At 44.0% G+C, this 21,550-nt stretch overlaps 1 protein-coding gene across 1 annotated transcript in view; it reads right to left on the bottom strand.

The window, feature by feature from the left end:
• Positions 1-16,053: 16,053 nt before the first annotated feature.
• IQGAP1 (IQ motif containing GTPase activating protein 1) overlaps positions 16,054-21,550 on the bottom strand; it is a 101,206-nt gene continuing 95,709 nt past the window's right edge. The window contains exons 37-38 of the mRNA XM_059371530.1: positions 20,053-20,161; positions 16,054-18,363 (exon numbers count right to left, since the gene is read on the bottom strand). Of these exons, the coding sequence (XP_059227513.1) occupies positions 18,250-18,363; positions 20,053-20,161 (223 nt within the window). The 3' untranslated portion in view covers positions 16,054-18,249. The remainder of the gene's footprint in view (positions 18,364-20,052; positions 20,162-21,550) is intronic.

Here is a 21,550-nt window from a genome sequence, read left to right as displayed (position 1 = left end):
AGAGATGATAAATATGTATAGATTCCTTTTTTCTGGAAATAAACGTGTTTCTGCAGTAGAGATTGTTAGCTGTCTCCCCATACTCATTCTCTCCTCCTTCCTTTATTAAAAGTAATCTGGAGGGTGCCTGGGTGGCTCAGTGGGTTAAGCTGCTGCCTTCGGCTCAGGTCATGATCCCAGGATCCTCGGATCGAGTCCCGCATCGGGCTCTCTGCTCAGCCGGGAGCCTGCTTCCCTCTCTCTCTCTCTGCCTGCCTCTCCATCTACTTGTGATTTCTCTCTGTCAAATAAATAAATAAATAAAATCTTAAAAAAATAATAATAAAAATAAAAAAATAAAAGTAATCTGGGGGCGCCTGGGTGGCTCAGTTGGTTGGACGACTGCCTTCGGCTCAGGTCATGATCCCGGAGTCCCAGGATCGAGTCCCACATCGGGCTCCCAGCTCCATGGGGAGTCTGCTTCTCCCTCTGACCTTCTCCTCGCTCATGTTCTCTCTCACTGTCTCTCTCTCAAATAAATAAATAAAATTTAAAAAAAAAAAAAGTAATCTGGAGATTTAGCGGGGTTCATCATTGCCCAACTAAGGCCAGCTACTGACTACATTTCCCACTCTCCCTTGCAAAGAGGTGTGGTCATGTGATTATGTTCCACCCAATAGGGTATCCTTTGCAAATAAGTATGGTCATGTGATTATGTTCCTCTTGAGAGGGTGTGAACAGAAGTAGTATAGGCTACTTTCTCAGGCAGTTGCATGAAAAAGGGGAGTGGCCTGTTTTCTCTTCTCTCCTGCTCACTGGCTGGAATATGGATGTTGTAACTAGATCGGGAGCAGCTATCTTAGATCATCAGATAAAAACTATGTGTTGAGAATGCAGAAGAATGGTAGCAAAGGGACCTAGGATCCCAGGACTGTGTAACCACAATATTAGCTCTGGACTGCTTCTAGATCATTACATGACTGAGAGTTAAGCATCGATTTTGTGTAAAGCCCTGCTATTTTGGCCTTTGTCACAGGAATCAAACCAGGATCTTTTATACTGAAATAGAAAAATTTGTATAAACATATCAAGATATGGTTAACAATAGCTACCTTTGGGGATGTAGGGACTACTGAGAAACTTTAATTTTCTGCTTTACACATTTCTAAATGATTTATATTTTTAAAAAACAAATACGTATTATTATCAACATCACAAAAAAGTAAGAAAGAACAAATACCACTTAGTTTTAAACTGACTGTAAGCTATGTGTGCCTGCATGTGGCTCTTTTATTTTTCTAAGTAGGCTTCGCACCCAGCCTGGAGCCCAACACATGGCTTGAACTTGTGACCCTGAGATCAAGCCCCGAGCTGAGATCAAGAGACACTTAACCCACTCAGCCACCCAGGGGTCCCATAAAATCCTGATTTTTAGTTGGGCATTTGACTTTCTTATATTAAGATGTGGCCATGTAAGTTCTGTTCAATGGCAGAGGTATAAAAAAAAAGTTAATGTAGCAGCCTCTGAGAACCTCTCTGAAGAGACATAGTGCATCTGCCCTTTTCCCTAGTCTCACCTTCCTCTGTCTTGCTGCTTAGAATGTAGATGACCATGAAGCCGAGGTTGTGAACGGCAAAGCAACAAGATAAATACCTTGCCTTTTTTTTTTTTTAAAGTGAGCTCTACACCCAATGTGGGGCTTAAACTCGCTACCCTGAGGTCAGGAGTCACGTGCTCTACAGACTGAACCACCCAGATGCCCCAGTAATACCTTAACTTGTACATGAGAGAGAAATAAACTTTCATCCTGCTTAAGGTCCCTTTTTGGGAGGTTTTCTTTTATAGTCAAATCTAATCTTCACTGATATACATCTTCAGATAGAAGTATATGGAGTAACAAACAAGATAAATAAAACAAAATCCACAGTTCAACATAGTATAACAAAACTGTAAAGTAACCAAGGACAAGAGAAAGATGGTCTATGGAAGAACAGTAATTAAGCTAACAGCACCAGCAACCAGAGGCCAGAAAAATTTTTTTTAAGTCTTCAAAAGGGGTTCCTGGGTGGCTCAGTCATCAAGCATCTACCTTTGACTCGGGTCATGATCCCAGAGTCCTGGGATCGAGCCCCACATAGGGTTCCCTGCTCAGTGGGAAGCCTGCTTCTCCCTCCCCGACTCTCCTGGCTTGTGTTCCCTCTTTCACTGTCTCTCTCTGTCAAATAAATAATTAAAATCTTCTTTAAAAAGTCTTCAAAATTCTGCATTTAAAATAACTGATTCCCACAAATACTGAGCAATTCTCTTAAAATCTTTATCAAACATGAAAAGTTCTCAGAATAACTTAGCCCACAGGTCAGCCATCTACAGTCAGTGGGCCTAATCGGTCTCCCCGTCTGTTTTTGTAAGTGAAGTTTTATTGGAAAGCTGCCATATCCGTTTATTTATGTGTTGTTTGTGGCTCCTTTCCTGCTACAATGGCGAAGGTGAGTAGCTACAAGGAGATAAGACCCTATGGCCTGTGAAACTCAAACAATTTACTCTCCGGCCCTTTACAAAAAGGAGTTTGCCAATGTCTGACTCAGACAAAGGAGACATATTAGTGAGTGCGAATTCCCGTTGTTGTTTTTTTTTTTTTCCTTCTGCTCTTCATATAGGGATGCTCAGGGTGGTGGCGGTGATGGTCAGCAGGCCTGAAGAGCTTTGAAATAAAGTTCCCAGGTTTGTGATTCCACGTCTGCTGAAGTACCAGTATCAGCACCTGGAAAGCAGCTTGAGTCATCTGGGTGCTGAGTCTGGGTTCAGGTTCAGGGTCTTGAAATTCTTGGTGTGACCAACTTCTTCAAGCTTGCCTTGCCTATGCCCAACTTTTCACTTTGTCCAAGTAGGGGCTTTCTTCTGGAAGGCCTAGCTATGGCCCACCGCACATGGAGTGGCGGTAAGTGCCAAAGCAGATCAAAGAAAGCCAAAAACAAAATGTCTGAGAACCAGGGGAAGGGGAAAAGCTAATAAGTGGCGAGATAATTTGTATCAAAGAACTTTAGAAAGTGGACCAGAGGCAGCAAAGGAGGGAAGTAAAAGGCCTGAAAATACAAATATTGGTCAAAAGTGTGTACAGGAGCAGTTAGACCTGACTCTCAGTTTGGGGTCAGGTTGGGATCTCAGCGTCGTGAGATCGAGCCCTGGGATGGGCTCCATGCTGCTGAGTGTGGAGCCGGCTTAAGATTCTCCTCTCTCTCTCTGCCTGCCTCTCTGCCAACTTGCGATCTCTGTCAAATAAATAAATTCAATTAAATAATAAAAAAAAATATTCTCTCTCTCCCAGGATGCCTGGGTGGCTCAGTCAGTTAAGCGTCTGCCTTCAGCTCAGGTCATGATCCCAGGGTCATAGGTTCAAGTCCAGTGTCAGGCTCTTTGCTCAGCTGGGAACCTGCTTCTGCTTGTGTGCTCTCTCTCTCTGACAAAACAACAACAACAAAGATCTCTCTCTCCCTCTCCCTGTCTCCCACCCACTCACGCTCTGTGTTCTCTCTCTCTAAAATAAATACATAAAATTTTAAAAATCAGGACTCTATTGTGATAGAACAGTGGTTCTCACAATTTAGCATCAAACAGAACCATTGGAGAGCTTATTAAAACACAGATTCCTGAGCCCCACTTCCAAATGTACGATTCAGAAGGTCTTGGATGGGGCTGAGAATTTGCAGATCTAACAAGTTGTCAGGTGAGGCTGAGGACCATTGCATTAGATGAGGGGAGAACATATCCTGCAGAAACTGGAAGAGTCTGCTACACACCATTCAAATGTTCTAGAAAAAATTTTAAATTTCTTCAACTATCACTTCTTCTCCATATTCTCTATTCTTTCCTTCTAGAAGTTCAGTTAGATGCATATCAAATGGTTCTCATTCTGTTTTTCATTTCTTTTTACCTCCCTTTCTCATTTTTCCACTCTAGTTCTGTGCTATGTTCTAGGTGATTTCCTTAGATCTATCTTCCACTTTATTAGCTTCTCTCATCAGCTCTATCTAATCGGCTGTTTAACCTCCCCATTGAGATTTTTCTTCTTTAAGAATTATGTTTTCTGGGGCACCTGGGTGGCTCAGTGGGCTAAGCCTCTGCCTTTGGCTCAGGTCATGGTCTCAGGGTCCTGAGATCTAGCCCCGCATGGGGCTCTCTGCTCAGCAGGCAGCCTGCTTCCCCCTGATTCTCTATCTACTTGTGATCTCTCTCTCTCTGTGTCAAATAAATAAATATTTTTTTTTAAAAGAATTATGTTTTCCTAGGGGCACCTGGATGGCTCATTTGGTTGAATGGTTGCCTTTGGCTCAAGTCATGATCCCAGGATCCTGGGATGGAGCCCCCTGTCAGGTTCCCTGCTCAGCAGGGAATCTGCTTCTCCCTTTCCTTCTGCTTGTGCTCTCTAGCTCACTCTCTCTCAAATAAATAACTAAATAAATAAATAAAAACTTTAAAAAGCACTACGCTTTTCTAGTTAATCTTGCCAAATCTAGCCTGATCTTTATTCAGAATCCTGTTCTTTTCTTACTTTTCCCCACCTTTATTTTATGCCTTTAGCTATACAATTTTATACTGCCTTTCAGCATGGTAGTTCTATTATCCCATGTGGGGAGCTCTGATCTTATTTGTTGCATCTACTGGCTCTTGCATAGGGAGAATTGTTTCCTAAAGTTTTTAACTACACTTTCCTCTTTAAGGGGGCTTGATTTGTGTGTGTGTGTGTGTGGGGGTTCCTGTGATAATCCTGGGTAGTGGGAATATGACTCAGATATAGTTGTGCTTTGTTCCATGAGCCACAGAAAAATCAATTACTAGACATGAGGATTTTTTTTTTAAAGATTTTATTTATTTATCTGACAGAGAGAAATCACAAGTAGATGGAGAGGCAGGCAGAGAGAGAGAGAGGGAAGCAGGCTCCCTGCTGAACAGAGAGTCCGATGCGGGACTCGATCCCAGGACCCTGAGATCATGACCCGAGCCGAAGGCAGCGGCTTAACCCACTGAGCCACCCAGGCTTCCCCATGAGGATTTTTATTATATGGATATTGTGAATGCAGACCCTAAACCCAGGTGGGGCCAAATTTTTGGTTTCTCAAGGATTCCCTCCCTCCCAGAGCCCAGCCAAGCTTCTTTGTTAATTTTACCAATGGGCAGATTTCACTATTTCAGGCTGAAATTTTACCTTACAAGTTAATGCATGAATCGGTTACTGATTCATGGATTCTGGGAGGAGGCAAGAGATTCCTGGGTCAGAGACACCACCCAGCAAGCAAAACGAGCATCATTTTTGTGTCAATTCCCTTTACCCACCAAGTCCCACAGGGGGTGATGCAGAAGGGCCCACATGGATGCCTACACATGCAGTGGGTTCTGTTACAGGAGAAGAATGAGCCTGTTCTTTGTGCCAGAAAAAGGCATTACCTCATCCCTCCAGGCTACCTGCTGCAACACAACCCTGAGACATGGCCCAGTAAAGAATGATCAGAGATCTGCGTTTGCAGCATAACCAACCAGAACATCCGAGAACACTCAGGTCCCATAGAGGACTGCTTCTCCCCACACACCTGAAGTCCTGGCTAGGGTTCCAGGTCTAACTCTCTGGGCCTTAACAACTGAACTCCAATCATCACAGCCAAGAAGAATCAAGGGGTCATGATGACTAAATGTCACGTGGAACCGGGAACAGAAAAAAGATAATAGGTAAAAACCAAGGAAACCTAAATGAAGTATGGAGTTAAGTTAATTAAAAAACAAACAAACCCAAAATTTGAAGCTCCTAGATTACTAGAAGAGATAACTACAGGCTTACAATTTGATTTTTAGTCACTTGAGGATTTTCTTTTCTTGTGAGTTCAAGTGTGCATAACAGTTTTTGTTATGTCTTATCCAGTGTTTCTAGGTGTTTTACTATTTTCCATTTACCTTTGTCCACAACTTTGCTGGAATCCCGGTGTTTGTTTAAAATTTATATTCCTGGGGCGCCTGGGTGACTCAATCCATTAAGCATCTGCCTTCAGCTCGGGTCATGATCTCAGGGTCCAGGGATTGAGCTCCACATTAGGCTCCTTGCTTGGTGGGGAGTCTGCTTCTCCCTCTGCCTCTGCCTGCCACTCCCCCTGCTTGTGCTCCCTTTCTCTCTGTATCAAATAAATAAATAAAATCTTAAATAAATAAATTAATTAATTTAATTAAATTTATATTCCTGGCTCCCATCCCCAGAGATTATGAGTTTTGCAGACTGGATTGTAGCCCAGGATTCTGCCTTTATAACAAATGATTCTGTTATAGGGGGTTTGGGCACCAAACCTTAAGAAATGCTGCCATTAAGAATGGAATCATAGGGGCGCCTGGGTGGCTCAGTGGGTTAAGCCTCTGCCTTCAGCTCAGGTCATGATCCCAGGGTCCTGGGATCGAGCCCCGCATCAGGTTCTCTGCTCAGCAGGGAGCCTGCTTCCTCCTCTCTCTCTCTGCCTGCTTGTGATCTCTATCTGTCAAATAAATAAATAAATAATCTTAAAAAAAAAAAAAAAAAAGAATGGAATCATAGGGGACACCTGGGTGGCTCAGTCCGTTAAGCATCTGCCTTTAGCTCAGGTTATGATCCGAGGGTCCTGGGATTGAGCCTCACGTTGGGCTCTTTGCTCAGCAGGACCTCTGCTTCTCCCTCTCCCCCTGCTCATGTGCTCTCTCTCTTACTCACTCTTTCTCAAAAAATGAATAAAATCTTAAAAAAAAAAAAGAGAGAATGGATTCATAGGGTTGATCAAAGAATTAATACAGTCTGTAGTTTTCTTTTCTTTGGATTTTATCTATTTGTCAGAGAGTGAGAGAGATAGAGAGAGAGAGCAAGCGTACAAGCAGGGGAGCTGTAGGCAGAGGGAGAGAAGTGGGTTCCCCTGAGCAGGGAGCCTGATGCAGGGCAGATAAGTGGCTCGATCCTAGGACCTTGGGATCATAACCTGAGTTGAAGGCAGATGCTTAACCGACTGAGCCACCCAGATATCCCCAGTTCATTGTTTTCAAATTAAAAGTATTCAACCTCTTAGCTTGGTAAAAACTCCCTCCAGTGTTCTGTTGCAGAGACCAGGCAGGCAGATGTCTCCCTCTGACCTCCCTCATCCATGAGGTTGGCAACATGGCCAGTTTGGTTATTGAGATGGAAGGGCAAGCCTTCTGGGAAGCTTCCAGGAAAACTTCCAGTCAGCTTCCAGGAAAACTTCCGGTCTTCAGAGATGAGGGACACATTAGCTGCGGCTTGCCCCTTCCTTCTGTATAGTTTAAATACGGAGGTGATGCCTGGATCTCTAGAGCCATCTCACCACCGTGGTAAGAGAAAGCATAAAAACAAACTCAGGGGCACCTGGGTGGCTCAGTTGGTTGAGCGACTGCCTTTGGCTTGGGTCATGACCCCAGGGTTCTGGGATTGAGTCCTGCATTGGGCTCCCTGCTTGGTGGGGAGCTGCTTCTCTCTCTGCCTCTCCCCCTGCTTGTGTTCTCTTACCCCCCATCAAATAAATAAATAAAATCTTAAAAAAATAACCCTCAGTATTCAGAAAGATTAAAAATAAAAAACAACATTGTCATTGTTGAATAGCTGAACCAATACTTATTTTTCCTCTAGATTTATGTGAAATAAATTTAAGTCACTAGAAGTCATTTTCATTTCTTATAGCCAAAATCATTCCTGTTGCACGTAAGGATCCTCATTTCTCTAAAGCTTTTTAATTTTACATAATTTTAGTCTTCTAGAAAAGTTGCAGTAATTTAAAGAATTCTTGGTGTGTCCGGCTGCCTCAGTCAGTGGAGCGTGTGACCCTGAACTCAGGGTTGTGAGTTCAAGCCCCATGCTGGGTGGCTCAGTTGGTTAAGTGTCAGCCTTCAGCTCAGGTCATGCCAGGGTGATGGGATTGAGTCCCAAATCAGGCTCCCTGCTCAGTGGAGAGTCTGCTTCTCCCTCTCTCTCTGCCTATCAACCAACTCAAGTCTGCTTCTCCCTCTGCTCCTTACCCTACTTGTGCTCTCCCTCAAAATAAATAAATAAAATCTTTTTAAAAAATCTTAAAAAAAAAAAAAGAGAGAGGGTTGTCTAGGTTGCTATTGATTAAATGGCTGACTCTTGATTTCAGCTAAGGTCATGATCTCAGGGTTGTGATATGAAGCCTTGCACTGGTCTCCACAGTGGGCATGGAGCCTGCTTAAGATTCTCTCTCTCCCTCTGCCCTCCCCTCACCCTCTCTAAAAAATTTTTTCTTAATTAAAAAAAAGAATTCTTATATACTCTTTATCCAGATGCCTCAAATATTTTACTTCACTTGCTTTATCATTTCTTTAATCTCTCTATTTTTTCTTTTTTTAAAAGATTTATTTATTTGTTTTGGTGGGGGGAGCAGAGGGAGAGGGAGAGAGAGAATCTCAAGCAGACTCATCACTGAGCATGGAGCCCAATGTGGGACTGGATCCCATGGTCCTAAAATCATGACCTAAGATCATAACCTGAGACAAAATCAAGAGTCAGATGCTTAAACTGACTGAGCCACCCAGGCGCCCCTACATACATTTTTCTAAACCATTTGAGAGTAAGCTGATAACAGTGGCCCTTTCCCCCTAGATACGTCAGTGTTGATTTTACAAAATCAAGGATATTCTCTTACATGATCACAGTGTAATTATCAAAATCAGGAAATTGACACTGATACAGTATTGTTATCTAATCTACAGATGTTATTAAAATGTGTACCTACTGTCCCTCTAATACTCTTTAGAGCAAAAGAAAACCTGAAATAGCTCACCACATTCAGGTGTCATGTTTCTTAGCATCCTTCAATCTGGAACACCTGTGCAATTTTTAAAAAAAGATTTTAATTTATTTGAGAGAGATCGAGAAATCACAAGCAGTGGGGAAGGGTAGAAGGAGAAGCAGACTCCCTGCAGAGTAGGGGAGCCTGACATGGGACTTAATCCCAGGACCCTGAGATCAGGACCTGAGCCAAAGGCAAACGCTTATTTGACTGAGCCACCCAAGCACCCTCAATTTTATTTTTTAAAAAATAGGCTTTGAGCCCCTCACGGGGCTTGAACTCATGGCCCTGAGATTAAGACCTGATTTGAGATCAAGAGTCGGTCACTTAACTGACTGAGCCACCCAGGCACCCCTCAATTTGTGTATGTTTTTCATGACTTTGAAAATTCTTGACGCGACAAGCCAGTTATTTTGTTCAATGTCCGTTAGCTAGGGTTTGTCTTGTATGTCTCACGGTTTGTTTCAGATGATGCATTTTGGGCAGGAATAACATAGGAACAATGTCGTGTTCTTCTCAGTTTATCAGTCAGGAGGCAGACTATGTCTAGGTGTCCCACAACTGATGGTAAGCTTGGATCATGTGGTTAAGGGGATGTCCGTAGGCTCTCTCCACTGTGAAGTTTCTGTTTTTCTCTCTAATCAGTAAGACCCTTGAAGGGAGAGGCTCTGAGACTTAGTAAATATCTTGTTACTCAACAAACGTGCATCCAGTAATTTTAGGACCCATCGATGATTCTTGCCTTTCCCTATCTGCTGTATCAGAACGGACTCACAAAGTCTTATTTTATCCATTAGGATTTGATCCATTACTGTTATTATTTTTGTATTTAAAGTATCCTGGACTTGACCTTCAAGCTGGCTTCCCTGTCCTTTTAATATGTCCCTGTCTGTTTTTTAGTTTTTTTTTTTTTCCTTCTGGACGCAACAAGATGATCCAGGCTCGTTTTGTACTGCTGTGGTCAGTCCCAGAATCAGCCATTTCTCCAAATAACCTGGTTTCTTTTCACAGAAAGGGGTTTTTTGAGTACTGGTTTTCTTCCCTTTTGGAAGCTAGTTCTTAGTTGGCTTTTTAGAAGAGGAGTTACCTTCAGTTCCTATCACACCCTCCTTTCTCGTATGTGTTCTACTATGTGTCTATCTGCAGATTTTCCTTTGCCCGCCAGACCTCAGTGCCTCTGGGAATGTGTTTCTCCAGAGACAAAGGCCAGTGGCTATGAACAATCTTTATCAAGTACACATGCTTACATTTTCGTATGAAAACTATTTCACAGACAATTTGGGGCAAAATAGAGAATACACATCTGTAACTTAAGGCCAAACATGTTTAAAAAATAATTTTACCCAACCCGATATGTAGAATGGAATACAAAATTATTTAGCAAACGTGAGATACAAATGCCCATCTTTGCTTGTTTCCTAAGTAATATTTACTACTTATTAAAAGCTTAAGATCGGGCGCCTGGGTGGCTCAGTGGGTTAAGCTGCTGCCTTCGGCTCAGGTCATGATCTCAGTGTCCTGGGATAGAGCCCCACATCGGGCTCTCTGCTCAGCAGGGAGCCTGCTTCCCTTCCTCTCTCTCTGCCTGCCTCTCTGCCTCCTTGTGATCTCTCTCTGTCAAATAAATAAATAAAATCTTAAATAAAAAAATAAAAGCTTAAGAGCGAGCTGATTGCAGCCTCCCCTCTCTCCAGCATTTCGGAGTGTGTTTCACGGAACACAGAGCCTCACAGGTGGCTGACAAGATTTTCCTGCAAAGTAAGGGGTGGGATTGCACTGTCCAATCCATTTGGGGAAAAAGCTAGGTAATCCGAAGTTAGGCAGGTTTCCCGTGTGACTTCTAAGGCTTCTTGAATTGCTGATGCCTCTTATGACTTGAGTGTAGGAAGATGGAACATGGGGCTTCCCAAACTTTCTTGACGGTAGAATACCTCCTGCTGAGCCCTTTCCTGGCTGTGTTGCACACGGTTCCGTGGCTCCCAACAGCCAGCACACCGACTCCACTTCCCAAATATCCCCAGAATTCACACACTTCTGTCCATCCTAACTATCTCTACCTACTTCAGCCGCTGTCCTCCCCCACCTGGAACTCTCACTCAGTGAGACGTTAATTGGCCCACTTGTGTACCAGTGTCCCAGCAGGGAACAGATGGGACGCTCAGACTGGTAATTTGAAGACAAGATAATAAAGAATGAGGGCAGGATTTAGAGAGGATGCTCCCCGGGGGCCAGTTACAGCGGTTGGCACTGTGTGCGCCAGGGCCGTGGGGAGGGACTGCTTCCTGCCGCAGGGAGAGGGCAGTGTTGGGTGGGGTCCTGGGATTGAGCCCCATGTCCGGCTCCCTGCTCGATGGGGAGTCTGCCTCACCCTCTCCCTCTGCCTGCCGCTCCCCCTACTTATACTCTCTTCTCTCTCTCTCTCTGCCAAATAAATAAATCTTTCTTCCTTTTTTTTTTTTTTTAAGATTTTATTTATTTATTTGACAGAGATCACAGGTAGGTAGAGAGGCAGGCAGAGAGAGAGAGAGAGAGAGAGAGAGAGAGAGAAGCAGGCTCCCTGCTGAGCAGAGAGCCCAATGTGGGACTCGATCCCAGGATCCTGAGATCATGACCTGAGCCGAAGGCAGTGGCTTAACCCACTGAGCCACCCAGGCGCCCCTCTTTTTTTTTTTTTTTTTAAGAGAGAACTTACAGATGAAGATTTAAAAGACCTGACAACTAGATGTGATATGTGTGCCATGTTTGGCTCCTGATTCAAACATATGAACTGTTTGAGGAATCACAAGACACTGGAGAAATGCAAACACCGGCCGAATATCTGGATTTTTTAAATGAGTGTTTAGGTGTGATCATGGTTTGGAGATATTTTTCTTAAGTGCTTCTATGGAAAGAGGGGGACTTCTCACCCTGGTACTACTGACATTTTGGACTGAATAATTCTTTGTAGAGGAGACTGTCCCGTCCATTGTAAGGTGTTGATCAGGACCCCGGCATGTACCCATTAAATGGGTAGCACGCCAGCAGCACTCCCTTACTTGGGACAACAAAAAGTATCTCCAAATATTGCCAAATGTCTCCTGGGAACACAACTGCTCCCTAATTGGAAACACTATGCTAGAGACACATACTGAAGTATTTATGGGTGAAATGATACTATATCTGGGATTTGTCAAAACAACCTAAGGGGGCTTGGGGTGGCATTCGGGGGGAGAAGTTTGACTACGTGTGCATAACCACTGAGGCCACATGGGAGTTCATTATACGATTCCTTCTATTTATATGCTAGTTTTCCCTAATAAGAAAGTTTAAAACTTGTAGTGCTGAAACCATATTAAAATATTCCCATTTCCCCCAAGCATCTTTAGCATATTGGGTTAAATAAGTTGTCTCTAAGTCAAAAGGTTATGACTTTAATTCAGATATTTAATAAATCTTAGTGAAGCCCCTTGTCTACTTCCCAAGTCCGGAGAAAGTGGATGATCTCATAACTGAATAATAAATTCAGGTCATTTTTTTTTTTTTTTTTGGCTTTTAACAAAATTGGAAGACCTAATCGTGTCCTAATTGTGATAAATCATTGAGATTCTTTGGATAAACTAAGGCGTTTCCCAAAATGGATGGCATCATTCTAACACAACACCCTCCATTGCCATATGCTTATTTAGCAGCAAAGGTTCTCAGCGTTTACATTTATAAAAATGAAAAACAGAAGAGCTGGCCATGAGCCCTGTCTCATTCTAACAAGTAGTAACATTTATCCGTAAGTTTCTTAAACCTTCATTTAAAAACTCTTCGTTTATCTAAGAAATGCATTTCAAATACCTTATTTATACAACTGTCCAGACAATACAGGACTTTGATAAAATATTCACTAATGAGAACTATAATGACACAAGTATCTTTCTGGATGTCATTAATAGCCTTATAGTCAAAGGAAATTAAGCAAATATTTATTTCTGTTAGATAATCATGACAGACTAATAAAAAGTAGGATTTAAGCTTTAAATATTACGTTAGGATAAAATTCTCAGGGAAGTGGAATGGAAACATGAGTTTAAAGAGGAAAAAGATATAAGGGTACATTTAAAGTGTACCTTTAGGGACGCCGGGGTGGCTCAGTTGGTTAAGCAGCTGCCTTCGGCTCAGGTCATGATCCCAGCGTTCTGGGATCGAGTCCCACGTCAGGCTCCTTGCTCAGCAGGGAGCCTGCTTCTCCCTCTGCCTCTGCCTGCCACTCTATCTGCCTGTGCTTGCTCTCCCCCCACCCCGATAAATAAATAAAATCTTTAAAAAAAATAAATAAAATAAAGTGTACCTTTAAAAATGGATAAGGGACAAAAATAGACATATGGATCAATGGCATAGAATAGAGAACCCAGAAATAAACCCACACTTCTTTGGTCAATTAACCTACAACAAAGGAGAAGAGAATATACAGTGGAGAAAAGAGACTCTTCAGAGAAGAAAACATAGGCAGTCATCTTTGACACTGGCCTTAGCAACACCTTTCTGGATATGTCTTCTTGGGCAAGGAAAACAAAAACTAATCAATAAGACTGTAATCAAAATAAAAGCTTTTGTACAGGGAAGGAAACCATCAAGAAAATGACAAGGCAACCTACTGAATGAAAGAAGATATTTGCAAATGATTTATCTGGTAACAGGTTGATATCCAAAATACATTAAGAACTTACACAACTTGGGGGTGCCTGTCGGTGGGTTAAGTCTATCTTCATCTCAGGTCATGATCCCAGGGTCCTGAGATCAAGCCCGGCTTCTGGCTCTCTGCTCAGCGGGGAGCCTGCTCCCGCTCCCCGCCCCCCGCCTGCCTCTCTGCCTACTTGTGATGTCTATCAAATAAATAAATAAATAAATAAAATCTTAAAAAAAAAAACAACCCTGATATTTAAAAAAAAAGAACTTACACGACTCAAAAGCAAACAATATCTGATCAAAAAATGAAGAGAGAGGAGCACCTGGGTGGCTCAGCCAGTTAAGCGTCAGGTCATGATCTCAGAGTTCTGCGATCAAGTCCTGCATCGGGCTCCCTGCTCAGTGGGGAGTCTGCTTCTCCCTCTCCCTCTGTCCCTCTCAAATAAATAAATAAAATCTTAAAAAAAAAGAAGAGTGGGGGATCTATTTTTCCAAAGAAGACTTATAAATGGCTAAAAGACACTTGAAAAGAAGCTCACCACCACTATTCATCAGGGAAATGCAGATCAAAACGAGATTATCACCTCACATCTGTCAGTACGGCTAGAATCAAAAAGACAAGAAATAACAAGTCTGGGTGAGGATGTGGAGAAAGAGGAGCCCTCGGGCACAGCCTGTGGGAATGTAAATTGGTGCAGCCATTGTGGAAAACGGTATGGAGGTTTCTCAAAAAATTAAAAATAGAACTACCCTATGATCCAGTAATTCCCCTTCTCCGTATTGACCCAAACAAAATAAAAATACTTATTTAAAAAGATATACGACCCTCTTTATAGCAGCTTTATCTACAATAGCCAAAATATGGTAGTGGCCCAAGCGGCCCCTAATGGATGAATGGATAAAGATATGGGCTACAGTATGGGCTATGGTGAGTGCTGTGAAGTGTGTAAACCAGGCGATTCACAGACCTGTACCCCTGGGGTTAATAATACATTATATGTTTATTTAAAAAAAAAAAGATATGGGCTACACACACAATGGAATATCACTCAGTCATAAAAAAGAAAGAGATATTGCTACTTGAGATGACATGGATGGCACTACAGGGCATTATACCGAGAGAAATAAGTCAGAGAAACAAATACCATATGATTTCGCTCATGTGGAATCAAAAAAAAAAAAAAACCCAAAACAAATGAAGCAAGAAAAAAATCAAATTCTTACTTATAGGGAACAAATGGATGGTTGGGGGTGGGTGGGTGAAATAAAGGGGATTAAGAGGTATAAACTGCCAAGGAGTAAGTCATGGAGAGGGGAAGTACCGCATGCAGACACGCCTGGTTGGCTCTGTCAGAGGAGCGGCAACTCTTGATCTCGAGGTTGTGAGTTCGGCCCCCATGTTAGGTGTAGAGATGTCTAAAAATAAAATCTTCAAAAAACACAAAAAAGGAAAATACCGCATAGGGATTAGTCAGTAGACTGTAACAATGCTTGGTGACAGAGGGGGACCGCATTTACTGTGGTGAGCACTTGGTGTAAAGAAAAATGGACAGCGGGTTCTGCTGCATACCTTCGAAAGTGAGGAATTTTTTTCTTGAAATTCACAGTATGTGGGCACTTGCATGCTTCATAATGAAAAGATTACAAGATTCAGATGTCGGGTTTAAAATCCGTGGAGGGGTCCGGTCGCCCCAATTCCTCATGGGTTTGCACAGGCATCCAGGTGGGAGGGGCACGGCTGCCGGGGGCACTCACTGTCCGCCTGCACCACTGGGGCTTCCTCTCCTTTCCCCTGGTCCTGGTTTCCTTATCGAACAGTTAGGTCCTGAGAAGCACCTTTCTGCCTCCTTTGATTTCTCTGCAGGACAACATGGAGCCCAAGTTGCCTCAGTGACACAGCCGCAGCGAGCAGCTCCCCCACTTCAGGAGAAAAGTGGGGTTCAGGGGGCAAGTGGCTGGGCCCGGGGGGTCCTGTTCCCACCACGGCGCCCACCACGCTTCCACTCACACGGAATGCTGTCTTCTCTTTCCCACTGCTGTTTACTTTAGAAGCATTCTGTTTTCCTTATTTCTTAGTCCCTAATTTTCCAATAGACCCTGGCCACCGTTCATAAACACAACGGGATGCTTGTATACTTACTTGTATTTTGAGTGAGGCTGTGCCCTGGGGCCTTACTTAAAAGGAAGCATGCCCCCTCCCGTTTGCTGTTTACTCTTTCCATATGCAGCTTCCCCAGGTCCCTTCTGGTGACGTCCCCCGAGGGACCTGGGGTGCTGCCGCTCCTAAGAGATCAGATGCTGTGGCGGTTTTAAACTTCCCGCTGTCCGCTCACCAGCGGCGGGAGGACATGTGCTCTCCCACCCCGCTTTCTTTCTCTGGGGAGGCTACTTGAAGCAGATGACCCTTAAAAAAGGCTAACCTCCCGGGCTAAACATCGCTTTGCCGTGATTCAGTGAACGGGTAGCCGACTTGGGTTGGCTCCTTCAGGACTGGCAAGGTGGTTGTTTTCTGTTGTGGTTTTCAATCATTAAATCTCGCTTTGGTCGACACTGTTGAACAGGAACTGCTAACAATGAAACTGAGAAAAATAAACACAAACATGAACAAATGACCTTTTATTTCATACAGAGATACAAAGGCAATTGTGTGCAGCGATCTGATGGGCGGTCCGAACAGCTGGAAGTAAATTCACGAGAAATGTCACCATAGCCGATGGAAGAGAAGGTCAGAGGCAGAGGGACGAGACAGAGAAGGCGGCGGCTAATAATTAGGAGGCCGAAGGGCTACGTGGAGTCAACGCCGCAACGTGAGCTCGTCTGGACGCTTCCCGTGCGATCCGAACCGTAATGCTACCCAGCGACCACCAAAATCTTGAAGTGTGTTTTGTGCTACTTTGCATTAGGAGCTGTATCAAGGGAACTACAATCCTCACAAATAATCCAAACACCGTATTTTACTAAAGGAGCTGTAAACTCTGCTTGCGGTCTGCTGCGGAGGCCCGATGGGCATCTGGGATGGGTCTCCTGTTAAAGTGAAAGGGTTGACGCTTTGGTTGGTCCCAGTTTTTGAGGTGATGCTACTTGTCACAGCATCTGCTTTTGAGCTGAGGAAAATATTCACTGAAAAATGATCTTCAGAAATACAGGAAAAAACCAGGTCAGGCTGATGGCGCGCCACACCTCACCTCTTCCTGGCTGGGGTGCGTCAAGATGCAGGCAACTCACATTTGCACGGCGGTGGCCCAACTGAGCAAACGGTCTCTCAGGAAAGACACATCTCCAACGCTTACATTTGTAATAGGGACACATCACGTAATTTGTTATTAATGAAACAGTTTATTGGTTTCCAATATAATCAATAAATTTTCAAATGTAAGTTTATTTTGTTAAACTTTATGTTTTATGATAAAAGAATACTGAACCAAAACATCAGAGAACACAGAGGCTCAGTAGCATGATTTCCAACATATTTTCCTGGATAAACAGTTGTTTGCTTTTTTTTCCAAGTTGTTTGACTTTTTATGTAATAACAAAAGCTTCTGAAGCTCAAAGTTTAGAACTGAATTGTTTTGGACTAAACCCAGAAAAATGGGAGCTCATAAAATAAAGGCAGGGCAGGCATGGGTAGCAACAGAAGAGAAAAAAGTGGGGAAAAGCGATCTTCATACCAAGTTTATGTCCATTGGCTGGTTTTGTTTGTTTTTGTTCCGGTCTATTTAAGGCAGGATTAAGTCCCTGCAACCCTGCAGATAAATCCTAGTGTTGTAGTTATATAAGAAAGTTCTAAGAGTTCAGATATACAAATAAGCCAATTTTTAAAAACACTTTTCTTACAGTATTCTAAAGGCTTTTAAAGCATTATATAAATCTTCCAAATTTCTATCACCCACATTTCAAGAAGTAAATCTACACTTTAATAAGGCACTCTTAAGATAGAAAATAGTTTTGAAGATAATTCCACTCTACGCTAGGGCTGGCCCGTCCGCGCCTCAGGGACAGGGCTGAGTGGAGCACCTTCTGGAACAGAACCCCCTTCCGCGCACCAGCACAGAAAAAGCAGGCCCGGCGGACCGTTGTGGCCCCCCCGCAGCCGGGTGTGATCAGTGGGGGCTCTCCCACCCCAATCAGAGCTACACCAACAGCACTGCTCACATTTAATGGTGACATTTGAAAGCCGTCTCTTCCCTTTGCTAGAAATGTTCCCTTTGAACCCAGAACAGGGACTTCTGTTAGCTCCTGTGCATAAAGGAAATCAGAATGGACGAGAACCAAGGAGACCCTGGATCCCTTCATCTGACCGACAGGATGGAAACGTACAGGAACTTCACCTTTAAATGACAAGCTAGTGACTGGAGATGACCTGACATTCGAGTTGTGTGCCTTCCAGCGTGTCCTTAGTGCCGAGCGCACCCACTTCCAAATAATAAGAATTCAAGTCCCACCAACCCTGTTGCTAATTCACACAAACACCAAAGCCTACAAGAGGGTCATGCAGCCTCTCAGCCTTGTACCAACCAAGAGGGATTTTAGTGGAGCATCTGCTCCTTCCTAAGTGACGGAAAAAAAGGAAGGAACAAGAGGGTCAGACTAAGCCTGAAATACAATTTCACTATGAAGAAAGGGCAGTAGAAGTCCCATTAGATCGGGAGGGGTTAAGAGGGTGGTGTTGGGAGTGTATCAAGTTGAGGCTCTGTTCAGGGCTGCATCTTTGCTTCCAATGAGGAAAGAAGGACCCGAGAAAGGGAACTGTGAGGAGCTTCTTTCCTTCATCCTTCTGGGCTGGCAGCAACAGATCAATTACTTCCCGTAGAACTTTTTGTTGAGGAGGAAGATCAGAAGGTTGACATTTACTTTAGCTCTATTAAATAACTTCATGACTGCGACGCCTTCATACTGTAGCTGCAGCAGGTCCTGTTCAAAGAAACATTTGGCCCATCAACCAAGTCTGTGGCACGAGACAAGACACAAGGTAGGGAGGAGGGACCCGGAAGGAACAAGGAAGGACAGACATGAAGTGGGGTGAGAAAGGAGTGCCCCAGGACAGAACCATCCCCGGCACAAGCCCCCTGAGAGCCCGAGGAACAGGGCACACTGCTCAACAGAACGTCCTGGTCCACTGGGAATTAAGACGACACGTGGTTCATATCAAAATACACAAAACAGGGAAAGAAAAAGCAGCATGTTCATTCAACATACAGACTTCCTACTTCAGAAGCAACAATATCATGTCTCCAGTTTGTTTAACTGATGGGTCACCTGCAGAAGGTGAAGGCATTTCAATCTAAGATAAACACACGTGTCACTAAAACCAGGACACGGCCACTCGGGGCGTCGTGATGGGGTCCGCTAGAGTCTTACTTCCTATTTCACATGAGAAAGCTTTTATGTTTTGAAGGCATGGGGGGAAAGGACCTGTCTATTAGGTGTCTACTATGTATGAGTTCCACACTGGGTAAGCACATCAGATAGTGTCTAAGTGCTGATAAAAGTCTTAGAGGTGTGATTATCCCAAGTTTAAAGATGAAGCTTAAAGACGAAGCTTAAAGACGGAGTGGATCTGGACCTGAGTAAAGCCCCTGCTTCTCCCACTGCCCTCCACTGTCCGGAGCACCTTTAGGAAGTGAGCGGTCTCACCCATAAACTTCAGAAGAGAGGCAGGCGATGAGAGAGCAAGAATCAGAGTGCTTGAAAGAACCCCCAAGTTCAAGTTCAACCAGTTCAGCTTCTGGAAAAATCCTAGGGGCTCCATGAGAACGAAGGCCCCGGTGGGTCACCTGATCCTCACTCCATATTTAATGCCCCTGTGCACGGATGAGCATGCCACCCGAGGCGGGCTAGTGAGCCCGCACAGCCCTGGGGATCCTGAAGGCCTGACGGGGTCTCCTTTCACAAAAGCACCTGGGCATGTGCACCATGGAGTCATGGAATCACTGAGAAGGCAATGAAGATATACTACAGTCCTTACGGAGCTCACAGTGTGGGGAATGCTGGTCAGAGCGGTAACATGTATAGAGGAGGAAAGGACAAGGACTTGTGGGAAGGGGGAGGTCAGCAGGTGCAGAGAGGGCCCCTGCCCAGGCCAACAGGGTAGAGCAGTGAGAAGGAAACGGGGCTGATGAGGACAGAGCCCAAGAGGCCTCGAGGTACCTGGGGCTTTGCTAAGGTGTAAAACCTAGAGATTCTACAGAATAAAAATTAGCTAATATTATGTTATAAAATGATTCACTGCAGAGTTCTTCCTGAATTTAAAATGGGATTTAGTTTACAAAGATGCAATTTGCACACAGTTTGTCACAAATACACCTTTAAGCCCCTACATCAAATCAAGATGAGAGAAAACATTTCAAGCTACTGAACAACAGGAAGCAGAAGCTTCAGACAAAAGCTTGGAGAAGATATCCCGGCCTGCCAGAGCTCTCCGGGAGTGCAGACCATGGCAGAAGCACAGCAGCCCTTGCTCCTTCCCCGGCTGCATGCAGCCCAGCTCACTGCGGGTGTGGACAGCCATCCCCGACCCAGTTCCTTTTCACCTACTCTCCTGCCCCGCTGAGAACAACCACTTCACATCAGAGCTTTCGGTTCTGCATGGTGCGTACCCACCTGATAATGCAACATAAACGTCTCCATCTGAACGCCCATGAACTTGGCTTTCACTTCAAAGTCTCCAACTTCTTCTGTTGGACTGATTTCAAAGATAACATTCTTAAACCTGTTGAAACATAACATCGTAAGGGTGTGATTTTTACGTTCTCGTATAAAAATATTTTACGAAATGTAGAAAGGAGATTAGCAATCTTCAAGGGGCGCCTGGGTGGCTCAGTTGGTTAAATGTCTGCCTTGGGCTCGGGTCTTGATCTCAGGGTTCTGGGATCGAGCCCCCTGTTGGGCTTCCTGCTCAGCGGGGAGTCTGTTTCTTCCTCTTCTTTTGCCCTTCCCCCCTCTCATGCTTCCTCTAATAAATAAAAATTTAAAAAAAATCTTCAAGAGTGAAAAGGGGTACAAACTAAAGGTCCAAAGTATTTCCACGGGTGAAGCAGGGAGGGGCCGCCACTCTAAGTGCCACACACTTGAAGACCTTGGGAGAGGACGCAACCTCTGCCTGCAGCCCTCGCGTTCACAGCAAGAGGGACCACTGAGGACGGCCACGAAGGCCTCTGAAGGGATGATGTAACACGAATTCTCTTGGCCTTCCCTGTGGCCACTGCTGAAATCTAATGATAAAAGCATAATCAAGAGGAAAGAAAGGGAGGAAGGGTGCGTGTGTGAATGCACCATGTTTGACGATTGCAAGGGGTGTGTAAGGAAACTAAAAGGAGTAAGAACAAGAAGAGCCATGAGGGGAGCTGCCCTAGATATCACGGCACTGGGTACCCAGTACCACCAAAGATACACTGCTATTTCCTGAAAATATTTAAGGTATCATTCATTCTCAACCTGTTATGAATTGGCTTGGAATTTTTTTTTTTTACACGAGTTTGGAGATTTTATAGCAACAGGAGAAGGTGTTGTTCCCCAGATGATCAAATTATATCAGCCCGAATTTCTGGAACTCAACTATGGAGAAAACTTATCTCCCAGAAACAGAGCTGAGAACCACGAATGATGCAAAAGAGGCCAAGGAGAAGCTACGAGAGAGGCCACAAAGTCCCCGCATGGAACATGAGCATCTGATTCAACAAGAGGTCCTCACTGGTCACTCCCTGAAGGTAACTTCCTGTGATAATTTTACTTTAACCAGTTTGCTTTGTTATCTTTTTTTTTTTTTTTTTAGATTTTATTCATTTATTTGTCAGAAAGAGAGAGCACAAGCAGGGGAGCAGCAGGCAGAGGGAGAAGCAAGCTCCCTCTGCTTTAAGTTTTCTTTTCTTTTTTTTTTTTAAGATTTTTTTTTTTTTTAAAGTTTTTATTTATTTATTTGACAGAGAGAAATCACAAGTAGTCGGAGAGGCAGGCAGAGAGAGAGAGAGAGAGAGGAGGAAGTGGGCTCCCTGCTGAGCAGAGAGCCCCATGCGGGACTCGATCCCAGGACCCTGAGATCATGACCTGAGCCGAAGGCAGTGGCTTAACCCACTGAGCCACCCAGGCGCCCCTTTTTTTT

This window comes from Mustela nigripes, chromosome 13, assembly GCF_022355385.1.
Source record: "Mustela nigripes isolate SB6536 chromosome 13, MUSNIG.SB6536, whole genome shotgun sequence".
In the NCBI taxonomy this organism is placed as follows: domain Eukaryota; kingdom Metazoa; phylum Chordata; class Mammalia; order Carnivora; family Mustelidae; genus Mustela; species Mustela nigripes.
This window is presented reverse-complemented; position numbering and strand designations above follow the sequence as displayed.